Source organism: Piliocolobus tephrosceles, chromosome 1 (assembly GCF_002776525.5).
Source record: "Piliocolobus tephrosceles isolate RC106 chromosome 1, ASM277652v3, whole genome shotgun sequence".
Lineage (NCBI taxonomy): Eukaryota > Metazoa > Chordata > Mammalia > Primates > Cercopithecidae > Piliocolobus > Piliocolobus tephrosceles.
In genome coordinates this window covers 15,698,924-15,714,193 of record NC_045434.1, presented here as the reverse complement: position 1 = coordinate 15,714,193, position 15,270 = coordinate 15,698,924, and the positions used below count along the sequence as shown (strand labels likewise).

The 15,270-nt window shown below is 38.7% G+C and overlaps 1 protein-coding gene across 1 annotated transcript; it reads left to right on the top strand.

Moving 5' to 3' along the window:
* The first annotated feature begins 217 nt into the window (after positions 1-217).
* Positions 218-3,597, top strand: MAP10 (microtubule associated protein 10). Its single transcript, XM_023191849.2, has one exon. It carries the CDS (start codon positions 645-647, stop codon positions 3,366-3,368), a length of 2,724 nt encoding a protein of 907 aa, XP_023047617.2. The 5' UTR covers positions 218-644; the 3' UTR covers positions 3,369-3,597.
* The last annotated feature ends 11,673 nt before the right edge of the window (positions 3,598-15,270 follow it).

Genomic DNA, 15,270 nt, shown 5'->3' with positions numbered 1-15,270 from the left:
CAGGATTGGAAGCCAAGGTCAAAGCCTGATCGGAAAGAAGACTTAGATGAGCCTCACCAAAGTTCAGCCAAGAAGAGTTTTTGTCAGTGTATTCACACTCCGTGTGTGTGTGGTGTGTGTGTCTCTGTAGTATTCTAATTTACAAGGCAGGGGCTCCCCGGCCATGACAGCAGTATCACCATCTTTTGGGTAGAACAGCAGACACAGAGAAGGCCCACTGTGGACAGTTAACTACCTGGCTCATTTTTAGCATGGGAAAGGAAGGAGAGTCCTGATTTTCTTTCAATATTCCTCAGGTATATTGATCTGACCCCCAAATTACATAAGATCTGCAGTGATAAAATCATTACCCAAAAAACTCACTGTCTTTTATCACATATCCTCAGCATTATCATCAGCAATTGTCTTAATATAAGTCTGGAGGCAAAAAAAAAAAGGCTCACACAAAGTACGCATACAAAGGAGCCAAATACATTGAGCAGCAAAACTCCCAAAGCAGATACCGCCTGGGACCTGCAGGAGCGCTTCCGCAAATCTCGCGAGATAGCAGGCAGCGAGGCCTTTTGCTCCGGTTTCTCGTGAGAGTCCGGGGCTTCAGCTTCCCGTTTGCGGAGCCCGTGGCGGCGTTTCCGGGGGCAACAGCAATGGCGGGGTCACCGTCCGAGCGGCTGTTCTCTCTGGAGCTGCTGGTGGACTGGGTGCGTTTGGAAGCTCGGCTGATGCCGCCCCCCGCTGCCGCAGTGGCGCAGGAGGAGGAAGAGGAGGAAAAGGAGCAGGGGGAGGCCTCGTCGCCGCGCGGTTTGTGCCCCGCCGTGGCCTTCCGCCTGCTGGACTTCCCCACGCTGTTGGTTTACCCTCCTGACGGCCCCGGCGCTCCCGCCCCCGAACCGTGGCCCGGCGTGATCCGCTTCGGTCGCGGCAAGTCCTGCCTCTTCCGCCTGCAGCCTGCTACCCTGCACCGCCGGCTCCTGCGGACCCCGCTTGCCACCTTGCTGCTGCAGCTGCCCCCCGGGCGCCCGACGCCCACCCCACAGCTCCTGGGGGCCTGCGACATTTCGCTGGCCACCGCGGCCCACAGGGTAGTGGGGCCGGCAGCCTCCGGATGCTCCCACCGTCACCGGGGACGTTTCCCCCTTCATAATCAAGTGGGCGAGCGGACTGGGGATATTGCACTGGCCTACCGCCTGACTGACCTGGGAAGCCGCCTGCTGGGCCAACTTGAGCGGCCCCTCACCGTCACCCCCACAGGAGGTGGAGCAGAGGTCAGTCCCGAAACCCAGCAGGAAAGACAGCAGCTACAGCAGCCAGCCTCACAGCCAAGCCTCAGAGAGGCTGATAGGCCGCTGGGGGAGTTAGAAATCCCAGAGGCACAGAAGGATTTGAAGGAAATGGTTCTCCAAAGTAAGGCTGAATCTGATAGTGTGGGTTCTGTGGAGAATGGCAAAACCAGTTCTGTTGTTACATGTTCAAGTGCTGTCAGTGGGAGAAATGTTAGCTCCCTAAATGGGGAAGTCACAGAATTGGACATGGAGACCAATATATTTTGCCCTCCTCCTTTGTATTACACTAACTTGACCCAAGAAAAACCGCCCCCTGCACAGGCTAAAATCACCATTGAGCCTCAAATGAATGTACCTGAGGAATTGGATGGTGCTTCTCCTGAAAAAAAGCGTGTAAATCCCCCAACACACAGGAGTTGTGTAAAACATCCAAGTTCTGCAACACATGAGCATCCTCCAGTGCTTGTAAATCCTCCACATATTCAGGATATAGGAGCAACTAATCAAACATGTCAAACTGAACAAAATAGAATTAATACAATAAGGCAGTTGCCTTTGTTAAATGCTTTGTTAGTTGAGTTGTCCTTGTTATATGACCAACCTGTGACAAGTCCTGCTCATATACATCCTCACCTAGCCTGGTTATACAGGACTGAGGATAAGAAGTCACCCGAATCTTCTGCCAAATCCACATGCCAGTCTGAATCCAAGAAGGATAAGCGTTCTATGGGGGGATGTGAAAAGTCAGTGAGTCTTCAGTATAAAAAGAGCCAAATTGAAAACTGTAAGAAAGATAAATATTCTGAAAAGAGCAGTGGTACCTTCCAAAAAAGAGTTCCAAAAGGGAGGCTACTTTATGGCTTAACAAATACACTAAGACTACGTTTAAAGCTGACAAATCCTGATATGTTGTTGGTACATGAAAAAAGAGAACTATATAGAAAATCACAGTCACAAATGTTGGGTACAAAATTCAGAATTCCATCATCCAAAGTTAAACTATTAAGCTCTGCAGAACTAAATCAGGAGCCACAACTGCCTAAAGATAAGTATTTAGATTCAGATGCATCTTTTACTGAAAATAGTGATACCTCAAGACAAATCAGTGGAGTTTTTGATGATCGCAGAACAAGTAAAGAAACTAAACTGAAATATGCAACTGGGAAAAAAACAGTTGATTGTAGTAAAAATAGAATCAATAATGTTTCATTGGAAGAAGTTGCGAGTCCTGCAAATTCCATTATTCCAGAAAGGCTTACCCCTACAAATATTTTGGGAGGAAATGTGGAAAGGAAAATCCAAAGTCCGTGTGTTTTCCAACAGGATGCTGTTGTTGACAGAATTGTAGATAAAGAAATAGATATTAGACAAGTCAAAACCACAGATAATGACATTCTTGTGGCTGATGTAAGTGACAATAGACCGGGTAAAAATAGTTGCTATGAAAACATCTCAGAACTAAAGTATTCAGATGACTTGTCTAGCCCTTGCTATTCTGAAGATTTCTGTACCACTGAGGACACCAGCAGAAGTAAAGCTCATGATAGCAGTTCAAGGACAGAAAATCCAAAACATAGTCGATATACAAGGAAGTCTAGTGAAACAAGAGTGTCCAAAAAGAAAGATAGTAGTGACAAGTGTTCTATCCTTAGCCCACCTTTTTCAGCTGGGTCACCTGTCCACTCGTATAGAAAATGTCATATTTCAAAGACTCAGGATAAAAGTTTGGAGGAAGCATCTAGCATCTCAGCTAGTGATTTATCTTCATCACATTGGACTGAAGAAAAAGAAAACTGGATAGATCAAAACAGTATGCACAATTCTAAAATTACAGAGAGAGGTCAAGACATCTCTGTTAAAACCAGAAGTAGTTGGAAATCTTCAGAAAAAAGCCAGTCACCAGGAACATCCCAAGTGAGTTCTTACCTGCCTTCAAATGTGTCCGAACTAGAACTTAATGTCCTGGATAGCAGTACATTAGATCACTTTGAAGAAGACAATGATGATGTTGGTTCACTAAATATTTCCAAGCAATGCAAAGATATTTGTGAATTAGTAATAAATAAACTTCCAGGATACACAGTGTAAAAATACATGCTTTTAAAAAACTTTCAACAACCTGTGTGTACTGTTAGTGAAAAAAATTTTAAACCTGTTTTAGTTCATGAATTATGTGAATAATTTTTTAAAGAAATATGAATGTTACTCCTTTGATGTTTAAATAGTATTCTACCATTAAATCTGATAATATTGATTATTAAACCATATAAACATTTCTTTTTAAATTGTTTAATCATAAGAATAAAAGTATATCTTTCTAAATTGTCTCTCTTAAAGTGTCTACAGAATTGATCATTCTAAAGCTGACTTCATGCACACCACTGAAAAAAGAAGGCTAGTGAGTAAGGACAGCCTCAAATTTTAATTGGAACAAATTATTTAACAAATATAGATGACTTACTGTGTTAGGTGCAGAAAGATGCAGAATCTGTCTATGATAGAGCCCTTGCTGTTTTAAGAGCTTACAGTTGTATGTAGATAAGAAGTCTTCTTGACATATACATATCCCATGTCCCCAATAGGTGAAGTTGCTTTTATATGCTGTCATAGTGCTCTGCACCTTTTCTTTGAAAACCACAATTTGTGTGATTACTTAAAGTTTATCTTCCACTAGCCTTCAGTTGTGTGATGGGATCATATTTGCTTTACACACCAGTATATTTTTGTATCTAGCACAATTCCTGGCATGTGGCTGCAATGCAATAAAAACATTTGTTGAAAAAAATGAAGCCCAGGCATTTAAAATACCTAATGGGAGGGTTTAGAATTAAGCAGCAAAAATAAGCAGATTCCCTAAAAATAAACCTGCAGAAAATCCTTATTGGAGATATGTTTGACTGTAATATTTTTGTTTTGCTTGATATAAATGGCCTTCAGGTGTTCTCTGAAATATTTGGAAAGGAGAACTTAAAAAGGTGTCTTTCTATACAGTTTCTGATATAGGAGTTCAGTTTCTTGTCATTTCAGTTTGTTCAATGGTTATTTTTAGTGTATGAAAATTTGTTTTTATGAAATCCAGTGATAATTTATAATTTATTCCATTGGTTTTATATTTAGACTTTATTCTGTGTTCAAATATTTATATATATTTTCTTCTAGCTGTGTTATACTTTAATTTTTAGACTTTTAAATATATCCAACATTTTTGAATGTATGAAGTGAGGTTCTAATTTCCTTTCTTTACAGGTAATTAATTATATAGGTATTCTGAATGATCATAATACTAGAATATAGATAGATGGTAAAAAGAGAGAAGAGGATGTTACATTTTGGGGAGCAATATGAATGAAAGAATGATGATGGGAATGAGCCTGCTATATTTATGGGACAATTTAAAATATTATCTTGAATAGAATGATAGATTCATGCTACAGAGTGGTAGAAAGGACATTTGTTGAGCAAGGAAAGTGCCAGATTACAGATAGCCTGAAATGCTAAGCATAATAACAGAGTTCTAAAAGATAGGAACAACAGGTGATTTTAGGTTATAAATGAGCACTAGTAAGTAGTCATGACATTTTGAATATTTTAAATTATTGAAAATAATAGGCAGAGAAATTATATCTGTAAAATTTTTGAAATATGAAAGATTTCTATGGCTAGTGGCTATGATCTTAATTTTTCTAAAATACAAAGCATATAGTATAACATTTCACAAAATCAAAATATTTTAATGCCAGATATTGTAACTAGATGTTTAATGATGTCAACTGTGTAAATTGTTTAATAGCAATTTGTCATTACTATGGAAGAAACTAAAAATATAAGCAATATCAGAATCATCAAAGAAGTAATTCTTTATAAACCAACGTTTTATTTGGTAGAGAGTAAGTCATTGTCTGTGGTAAGAATACGTAAAATGATTAATTTAGCATGTCTAAGGTACAACAAGACCAAAGAAGTAATGCATTTTAAATTACAAAACTGAGCAGCTGAATCCGCTTCTCTTTGAGTTAATCCATGAATACTTATTTCTAGAATTGTGATAATTGTTTCTTCTAGTCTAATTCTAGTGAAAAATAATCTGTTTTCATGTATTTAGTGCTTCCTGTTACATTCTACAAATTCTAGTCCATGTTTTAATTCTACAGTCTGTAAGCTTATTTTAAGAGAATGTTGTAATATATACTATTCATGGAGACTTATTTATCTCCTTAATTGCTTAAAATTACTGAAACATGAAATAGTATTTCAAGTCACAAGTAAGGGAGACTGTCATTTCATTGTAAAATCAAGCTATTGCAAACCTTCCAAAATGTCTTCTGAATAGCATGGGTATCTAAACTGCTATGGACAAAGCTGAGTAGGAGAGGGTCTAAAATGCAAAGGGAGCCACAGAAAAGATGTTAAGATCTACCTCTATGTAATATTGAATGTTTATAGCTTAGGAACCAACCACCAATAATAAGCCCTCTGAACTGTTCCCATAAACATTTGCAGAGGGCTGTGCAGATGCATACAGTATACGCTGGGTTTTTTCCCTTCAGTCATATGCATGCTATCGATGACATTTTCAGATGCAAAGAACAATGATATTAAACTTCTGTCATGCAATTATTATGGCTTTGTGCTGAGAGCCACCCCTTTACATGTCAATTAATTTAGATTTTTCTTCATGTACAAGCATTTAATTTAGTATGGAATTATAGTTAGGAACCAGACTTTTATTGGTAGCAAAATATAGGTCAAGACTGTTAATTTAAAAACCCAGCTTTTAAATTACCACACTGTGTTGTTGGCAAGGCAAATAAATTTCATAGTAAAGCAACATATAAATAATATTTAAATTTGCTGCATCAAACTGTCCTTAGGCCTAGAGAAAGTCATTCTTCAGGCTGTTTATGTTTTAATTTGGATTTAAATATTTAGAGAGTTGTACAGAATGACAATATATAGGCCAAAACTTGCTGAGTCATTCTTTTCTTATTTTTAACTTAAAACAATACAAGGAAAACTGTGCTTGGTCAAGCACTAAGGCTTTCTTAAGTGATTTTCTCTGGAGACCTAAGTGTCATGCCAGGAAGTAACAGACTTCAGGAGGATCTTCATTAGCTTGGAGTGCCAAGCCATAGTGTTAGAAGTATTTCCTTATTTTTAAAAACTCTTCTCAGATCTCTGTTATACCGAACTATACTCATTCTAGAAAAAAAATTAGAAAACCTAGATAAGAGGTTTTGCTTCAAAATTGTGTACTAAGGAAAGGTTATAGTGTTTTCCTTCCAAAATTCCACTGAAATGACCGATGTAAAAATATGAATGCACCCAAAGTAGCCCTGGAAGACAAAAATGCTGGTGGTGGACAACACACCCAGTTTGAGGAACTTCTGGAAGACACAAAGCAGTTGGGATTATGTTGATGAAAAAATTGGTTATAAATCCACTCTTCAGCACAGCCCCATGAGAGTGCTTCTGGAGAAATGAGAAGATGGTATCTTCCAACAGAGCCCCAGATTAAGTTCAAGCTGGTCAGCAGGGCTTGGGCATAGAAACAGGTTAAGGGACAACAGAGGGAAAAGCAGAACCCTGAGGACAGGGAAGAAGCTGGGGTGGGCTCAAGATTATCTACTAGTGTTGGGACCAAAGAGAAAAACTATTTTTCACCTTTGACACCAAAACATATATTCAAACTGTCTCAATGTTATTAGAGAGACTACTAACCCTCATGCAAATTAAAGTGGTATAAGCCTGGTTATTGGAGGCAGACAAATGGTATTTGCATCCTTGATTATTTTACTCCATGGAGACTTTCTTCATTATAGAATTGGTTTCAGGATTGAGTCAAATAACATATATAGCATATATAACAGTGAGTGTGAGTGAGTGTTAGATGATGTATTTAGTGATATTACAGAGAATGCACCATGGTGTCTGTATTCCAGCCTAGGGGGATGTATTTTCAATTAAAACTTCAGTCAAGAACTCAACTCTTCCTTCCAGAAGGTTTAAACAACTTTCCTATAACATAGCAAGGCAAAAGAAGTCCATGGTGATAAAAGAGGCAGCACAGATTTCTGGCCAGGGAAGAAGACTTTAAGTCACAGAGCAGAGCCAGAAGACTTTAAGTCACAGAGCAGAGCCACAAAACCAAGCAGAAGAAGTATCTCAAAATATTAAGCAAAGAGGGCATCTAGCTTTGTGCAGAGTACTCAGGAGAGGGGACTACAAAATGTCCTTTATACAGAAAGAAAGGAAACTCTGATCCAGGTCCCCAGTAAAGACAAAATGTTCTAAACAAGTAAGAGTGGTTTATCAGTGCTGGGAAGCATACGTTTCCCTGCAAACCTAGGTAAGTAGCCCCTCCTATAGGAGGTTGTTTTAAAACCTCCTAAACAATTTGTTTTCCTGTTTATATATTCCATGTTTTTTCATAGTAGGTACACAATAAATGTTTATTCTTTCCTTTGAATACGTTGAGGACTGGGGTGGAGATGGGGTGAGTGGGGAAGGAGCTGTCATAATGCATCATAATAAAATATGTACAAACTTACAGAACAAGTTGGGAAGGGATGAGACTTAGCTTTCAGGCCAGATACTGTAAGTAGTGAAGTGCTTGGTAGCAGAAATCCATGAAAATATTTGGGTTTTAAATCGAAAGGAAATTTGTGCTTTCCAGGAACCGGGCAGCACAGGAAATTAGATGAGCTCCTGAGCAATAGTGAGACAAGGTAACAACTGAAGGTCATATTCAGAAAGAACATGGAAGAGAAGAGGTCCATGAGTCAGTAAGTCAGTTGGTTACTGCAGGATCAGAAACCTATATTTGTAGCTTGACTATTTAGATAGTGTATGTTGTGTCCCTTTCTATGTGCTTCTTGGTTTTAATATTGTTCTTTTTGAAGGATCTTCTAGTTGATCCATACGAGCAATAGGAAATGACTTCGGCTGTGGCGCATAATTGAGCAGAAATCCTAAAGGGGGTGCAGCATACCCCTGGAGTCTACATTATCGAAAGACTGAGAAAAAACATATAGGGGCTTTTAGAAAAATCCCTTCTTTCTACCCAAAGATTTTTCCTTCAGCTTTTCTTCACCAACGACCTTGGAGCACTTCACCTTTTGTTTTATTAAAGGAAGCTGTTCAATCACAGAGAGTCTCACACCCATCAGCTGCCTTGAGTACTGTGTCTCATTACTTAACGATTTCAGCGTCAACCTTGTGGAGGGAATTGGGACTGAATTCTGGCCTCAGAATGACATAACAAATAGTGGATTGCTTTAGATACAGAGGAGTCTATTGTCAAAAGAGTTGGCCTGAAAATTGTTTCTTGCATATCCAACCTTTTTAAGACTATTTCTGAGTACTCTGGGATAGTGTTTATTAACTTGAGGTAAAAGATCTTTGTAATCTCCTGAGAAAGTCCAGCATGGGTGACAAAAGTGAGACTCCATCTCCAAAAAAAAAAAAAAGAAGAAGTAGTCCCGAGTATGAACATGCATGCTTCTTGTTAGCAAAGTACTCTATATCCTTGATATTCTCTGTAATAGCCAGAAGCCAAATATGTCGGAGGGCAGAATTTACATTTTCAGGGGAAACTTCCTTCCATTCTAGTACTGCTTTTCTGCAGTGATTTCTTGGTGCCCTCTTCCTACCTCACTGATCACAGTGTGAGTTCCGACTGTCCACCTCTAAAAACTAGTGTGAGAAGGCAGGATCTTACTAAAATTATGGCTTCATTTTTCATTGGCAAATAGGATTGCTAATAAAAAAAGTAATTTGTTGATGTGTTGTTTTCATTAATTTTAACACTAATGTCTTCTTATACTGAATAGCACTTTACAACTTATGAAGGACTTCCACTATCTCACTTCATCTTTACCAGAACCCTGTGAGCTAAGTATTAATATAGATGAGGAAACAGGCTGTTTTCCATATTCATTGCCTTTCTCACTTTCATAGAGAAACTGAAAGACTTTCAGCATAAATCTCAGAAAAATAATGTTTCTTCAATCCTTATAATACCATTTCCAGAATCAGAGTCTATCAATAGATTACATTCCATTTTATTTTATTTTATTTTGTTGTGTTATAAGAACATTTAACACGAGATCTATGCTTCTAGCAAATTTTTAAGCATACAATTCATTCTTGTTGACTATAGGCACAGCAGCTCTCTAGAGCTTATTAACCTTGCTTGACTGACACTTTATGCCCAATGATTAATAATTTCCCACATCCCCCTCACCTCAGCCCCTGACAACTACCATTCCATCCTTTGATTTTACACATCTGACTATTTTAGATACCTTGAGCAGAGCACCCACCTAAGCAATGCCTGGACTCCTCACCCACGAACGATATCAGAAAACATGGCTATTGTTTTAAGCTGCTAATTATGCAGCAATGGAAAAATAATGCAAGTGGCCAATAAAAAACACCATGGCAAATCAAGATGGGGAGACTTTGAAAGAAAGGAAAAAGCTTTATATTTTAGGTACTTTAAAAAAGATCCCTTTTTGTTCCTTTTTTGAGCAATAGGCCTACATTTTCATTTTTGATGGAGTGCCACAAATTATATAGCTGGCCCTGGTTGTTACTCCAAGCTGGTAGAGGCAAATCCAATTGCTTACAGGTTTTCCATTGTGTTATCCAAGTACATATAGTATTTGGCACTACCTTTGTGGGCATAGTTGATGTGTATCATACTGGAGCATACTCTGTTGGGGGCTACACATTTTCTCTTTAGAATCTAGAACATTATCTTTAAAATTTTAATTTTACAGTCTGAACTAAAATGCCTACATTTCACACTACTGACAAATTTGGCTTCTAACACTTGTATACAGGATTACTCATAGTAACTCTTGGGAGGTAGAGCTAATGTGATTCTGCATACAGTATTTTCAGTACATAACATGAAATTATTGAACAATACATAACCATTTATTAACTGTCTCTAGTCAGTTACGGTGATTTCCAAGGATTTTTATAAAGATTGACTTTCTTCATAATGTTTCTTTAGCACTAGTTGCAGACTTCTATAGTAGTGCTATGCCCTTCAAATGGGTTGTTTTGAGATGTTCTTGAGATATGTAAGTATAACCAGTATGGCCCCCTGCACTAGTGTGGGGTATAAATATAACAATCCCCCTTTTACATTCCAGTGGATTATTCTAACTCCATATATTTATGTTAGCAGGAAATCCAGCACCAAGTTTTTATGAACCCCATCATCCTAAATGGTCCAAGATCCTGAGAAGCTTACTTGGCCTTATTTGCTTGGTTGCTCTTGCTTACAAATGCCAGGCCATGTGATCTGCCCACCAACTAGGCTTGGTTTTCAACTGCTGTGGCTTCTATTGCTGTGACACAGTGTTGCATCTAAAGACCAGTTGCCTCCCTGGTTCTGTTTGCCACACAGATCTCCAAGGTACAAGTGATTATGGTTTTTACTGACAAGCAAACATTAATGGGGTGGCTGGATCTGGAGTTGTCTTAAAGGCCTTCCTCATGATGCTCTATATATTCTGTGTGGAACAAGGATCACTAGTACAGGTTCTTACTTTCCTCATTTTCTTTGGGTTTTTAAGGTCCTTTCCTACAAGAGAACTTTGACTGACATTATCCTAAAATCTCAGAGTTCCTAATAATTCTAATCATCTAAAGAGAAAGCGTCATGGGCTTTATCTTATTCCTCACTGAAGCCTACTTAACTCCATGCAAATTTACTTTCCCTCTCTCCATTTCCACCAAATCACAAAAAGAATCTGAGATTTGTAGGCCAATAGATGTTGTCTTAGTTCATTTATGCTGCTATAACAGCATACCACAGACTGAGAATTTAGATGAACTGAAGTTTATTGGCTCACAGTTCTGGAGGCTAAGAAGTACAAGATTGAGGGGCTGGCACTTGGAGAGGGACTTCTGCTGCATCATAACATGGCCAAAGGTGAGTGACTGAGAGTCTAAAGGGGAACAAACTCATCTTTTTATAAGGAACCCATTCCCATGATAATGACATGACTTTATGCATGAGGACAGAGCCCTCACGGCCTAACCACCTCTTAAACGTCCCTCTTCCTAGTACCATTCCAATGGCAATAAATTTCAACATGAGTTTGGAAGGTGACAAATGTTCAAGCCATAACATATGTTATACTACTTCTATTTACATAGCCAAGAGTGACCTTTAGAGTGTTACGGGAAGAGTCCAAGAACCTTTTTTTGCAGAGTTTTCTGTGTCCTCTGATGGAAATGCAGTTGGCAGTGCTAACTTAAATAAATAAAATTTGGTTTACCTGCGCCAACTACCTGTACAGATGTGTATGTTGAGAATGTCTTATTTAATTTTTTCTCCCTAATCACTAGCAAGGAGGCTAGCACAGTGCCTTCACAAAACATATTGTCTCAGTTCATTTGTGCTGGTATGATAAAATACCACAGACTGGGTAATTTATTTTAAAAACAGAAATTTATTTCTCACAGTTCTGAAGGCTGGGAGTCTAATATCCTGGCACCAGCAGGTTCAGTGTCTGGTGAGGACTCAATCTCCAATTCCAAGATGGTACCATGTTTCTGTATCCTCTGGAGGGGATGAATACTGTGTCCTTACATGGAAGAAGGGGCAGAAGACCAAGAGAGATGAACTCCCTTCTCAGGCCCTTTCACAAGGGCACCTAATTCCATTTATGACATGACTCAATCACCTCCTAAAGGCCACACTTCTTCATATGTTGCATTGGAGATTAAGTTTCAACATGAATTTTGGAGAGGACGAAAACATTCAAACCATAACATATATGCTTCATGAATATAGGTGGAATTGAATAGAAACAATAATTAATACTAGCATAAATTCTCATCTTACAAATTATGGTGTTTCATACTTTGTCTACCTCACTGCTTAGCTAAGAGCTACTCTGCTATCTAGAAATTTGGAGGTTGGACGCTTGGAATAATGATCCATGAAACTAGCTTGCTTAGTCCCCTGCTATCCCAAGGAGTAAACCAAGACAAAACTATTTTGATAACTCCTCAAACCAATCCACTTAGCTGATACTATTTGGGTCCACCTGGGTTAAGAATGGAGATGAACACAGACCAGGGTGATGTCATTGCCCGTTCTTGATGCTGCCCCATTGTCTGAATTTACTCTTGGGATAAGTTATGCAAACTGACTTCCCCCAGAAGGATGCACTTTTGTAGCGGATGTTTTTCTGGCTGACAATGATTCCAACATATGGCACCTCCTAAGAGACACCAGAAGATTGAAACACTCTGATCTCCATGCTTCAACTGCATTCCTTCAAATAGCTTGGTTATAAAACCTACAACAAATAAAACTTCCTTTAACACTATCAGAGTGTTAGGAGGAGCTAGACTGTGGTGTATATTTAGACCACTTTGTACCTGAATTTAAATTTTAACATTCTCTTTGTAGGCAACCAGTTTCACTGTGTGCATTATACAGAATGAGAATGCAAATGAATGTGGTCCCAGTAGCTTGCTTTTACTACGTAGTATTTCAAACATTCAGAAGAATAAATAACACAACGAACTCCTATGTACACATCACCCAGATTTAACTCAGTGATGACATTGTGCTGTGTTTTCAGTCTTTCTCTTTCTCCCTCCCTCCCTCCCTCCCTTATTTTCTCATAAATAAACAGATACAACTGAAAGTCTTTTGTTTCCCCTCCCCGTTGCTTTGGCTTCCCTTCCAAGGGGTAACTCTTGCTCTGGGCTTGCTGTATTTCCTTCGCATTTCCACTGGGGGATGCATAGGTTGTTTCCAGATTTCCCTTATTGAAAACAGTGCTGCAATTCATATTTTTATCTCTCTGTTCACATGTGCTTGAATTTCCTTAGGGTTTTATACGTAGAGCCGGAATACCAGGCCCTAAGTTATGCATATCTTCAACATTGCCAAATCACTCTCCAAAGCAGTTGAACCATTTGCCGTGCCACTAGCAGCATGTGAGAGTTCTTTCTTCACCTCCTGGCCCCAAACTGGCAAAGGATAGATATTTTAATGTTTACTGCTATATATTCAACTACCCTAGCTTGACTTTATCAAGTCAGTCTTGATATTCAGAGATAAAAGCCTACCCTCTATTTTACTTCCTTTTTTATGCTAAGTCAGCAGTTCTCAAACTTTTGGTCTTAGGAACCCCTTACACTTTTAGAAATTACTAAAAATTCCAAAGAGTTTTTTAAATGTGGATTATATCCATCAATATTTGCTCTATTAGAAATTAAAAGTTATTTAATGCTTATTTATGAATTCATTTAAAAGTAATATTAGTAAACCCATTGCATGTTAATATAACATTTAAAAAATAAAAGTAATAAATTTTCCAAAGCAAACATTTAGAAGAAGGGCATTACTTTACAGTTTTGCCATTTTAAAAAATGTCTGGCTTAATAGAAGATAGCTAGATTATCATATCTGTTTAATTGAAGATAGCCTCCTACCTGCTTCTTCATTCAATCTTGCATGATATCACATATTGTGTAGCCTCTGGAAAACTCCACAGTACACTAACGAGAGAATGAGAGTGAATACGGCAAATAGCGTTTCAGCATTATTATGAAAGTGGTGTTGACCTCATGGACCCCGTCCTGACCCTTCCCAAAAGGTTCTTGGGAACCCTTAAGAATTTCTAATCACACTTTGAAAAGTGCTTTTCTAGACTCTTTTTGGCCCTTTTTCTTCCATGTGAATTATAGGATCACTTTATGAAGATCAAGGAAATAGATTTCTCAATCGATTGGAATGATTTGTCCTTTAAGGGTTGGTAAAACTTGCCTATAAATATGTCTGGGCCTTGTGTTTCTTTGTGGTAGAACTTGTTGCTCACATTGTTTGGGGACCTGATTTTATTAATATATGCTTAAAAATATCATTTGGACTGCTGTTGTTTCCTAAAGTTTTAAAATTTAGTGTACTTTATATACTTTCATAAAACATGTAAAGTTGTTTAAAGCTTTTTTTTTTTTTTTTTAAGAAGGAGTCTCTCTCTGTCGCCCATGCTGGAGTCCAGTGGCGCGATCTTGGCTCACTGCAACCTCTGCCTCCCACGTTCAAGTGATTCTCAAGTGATTCTCCTGCCTCAGCCTCCCAAGTGGCTGGGATTACAGGCATGTGCCACCACGCTCAGCTAACTTTTTGTATCTTTAATAGAGACAGGGTTTCACCATGTTGGCCAGGGTGGTCTCGAACTCCTAACCTTGTGATCAACCCACCTTGGCCTCCCAAAGTGCTGGGATTACAGGAGTGAGTCACTGTGCCCAGCCTAAAGATTTTTAAAAATATAATTTTGAAAAGTAAAAAAGGAGTCAAAGATTGTCTATTACTTTCACTGACTCCAACGAACACATTTCTGTATTTATTTTACTGACCTCTCAGTTGCATTCGACATACTTACCTACTTACTATATCTTCTGCTACTTTCCATTCTTGCATTTCTTGACATCCCACTATTCTAATTTTTCCCCTACCTTTCTAGACTCTCACTCTACATCCAAATACTGGATTCTAACCCTTACTCCTGCTCTTTTAAATCTCTCTCTAAACTGTCTCAGTTATCTCATCTCCCCTATTGCTTTAAAAACAACGTAGATGTTGATAACTTCCCTATTTTAATTTTCAACACAAATCTCTTTTCCGAGTTGTAGACTCATATTTCTACATGAAATATCAATTTATGTTTCACAGGTGTCTCAAACGTAATGAGTACAAAATGGGACTTTTGATTCCCACTCCCCAAAACAGTTCCTTTACTAGTTATCAGTACTGAGTATTCTCCATTTACACCCTCTATTCTCTCTGTACCTTTCTCTACCCTGCTTTGAGCCCAGGATGCTGCTACCTGTATATCCTGCATCAGTGGTCAACTTTAGATTTTGGCTTCTATTTCGGGTTTGTTGGTGGTGGGGTAGGGCAGGCGATTGGAGGGAAGGAGGAAAGAAAAGTTGGGGTATTGAGTTCCCT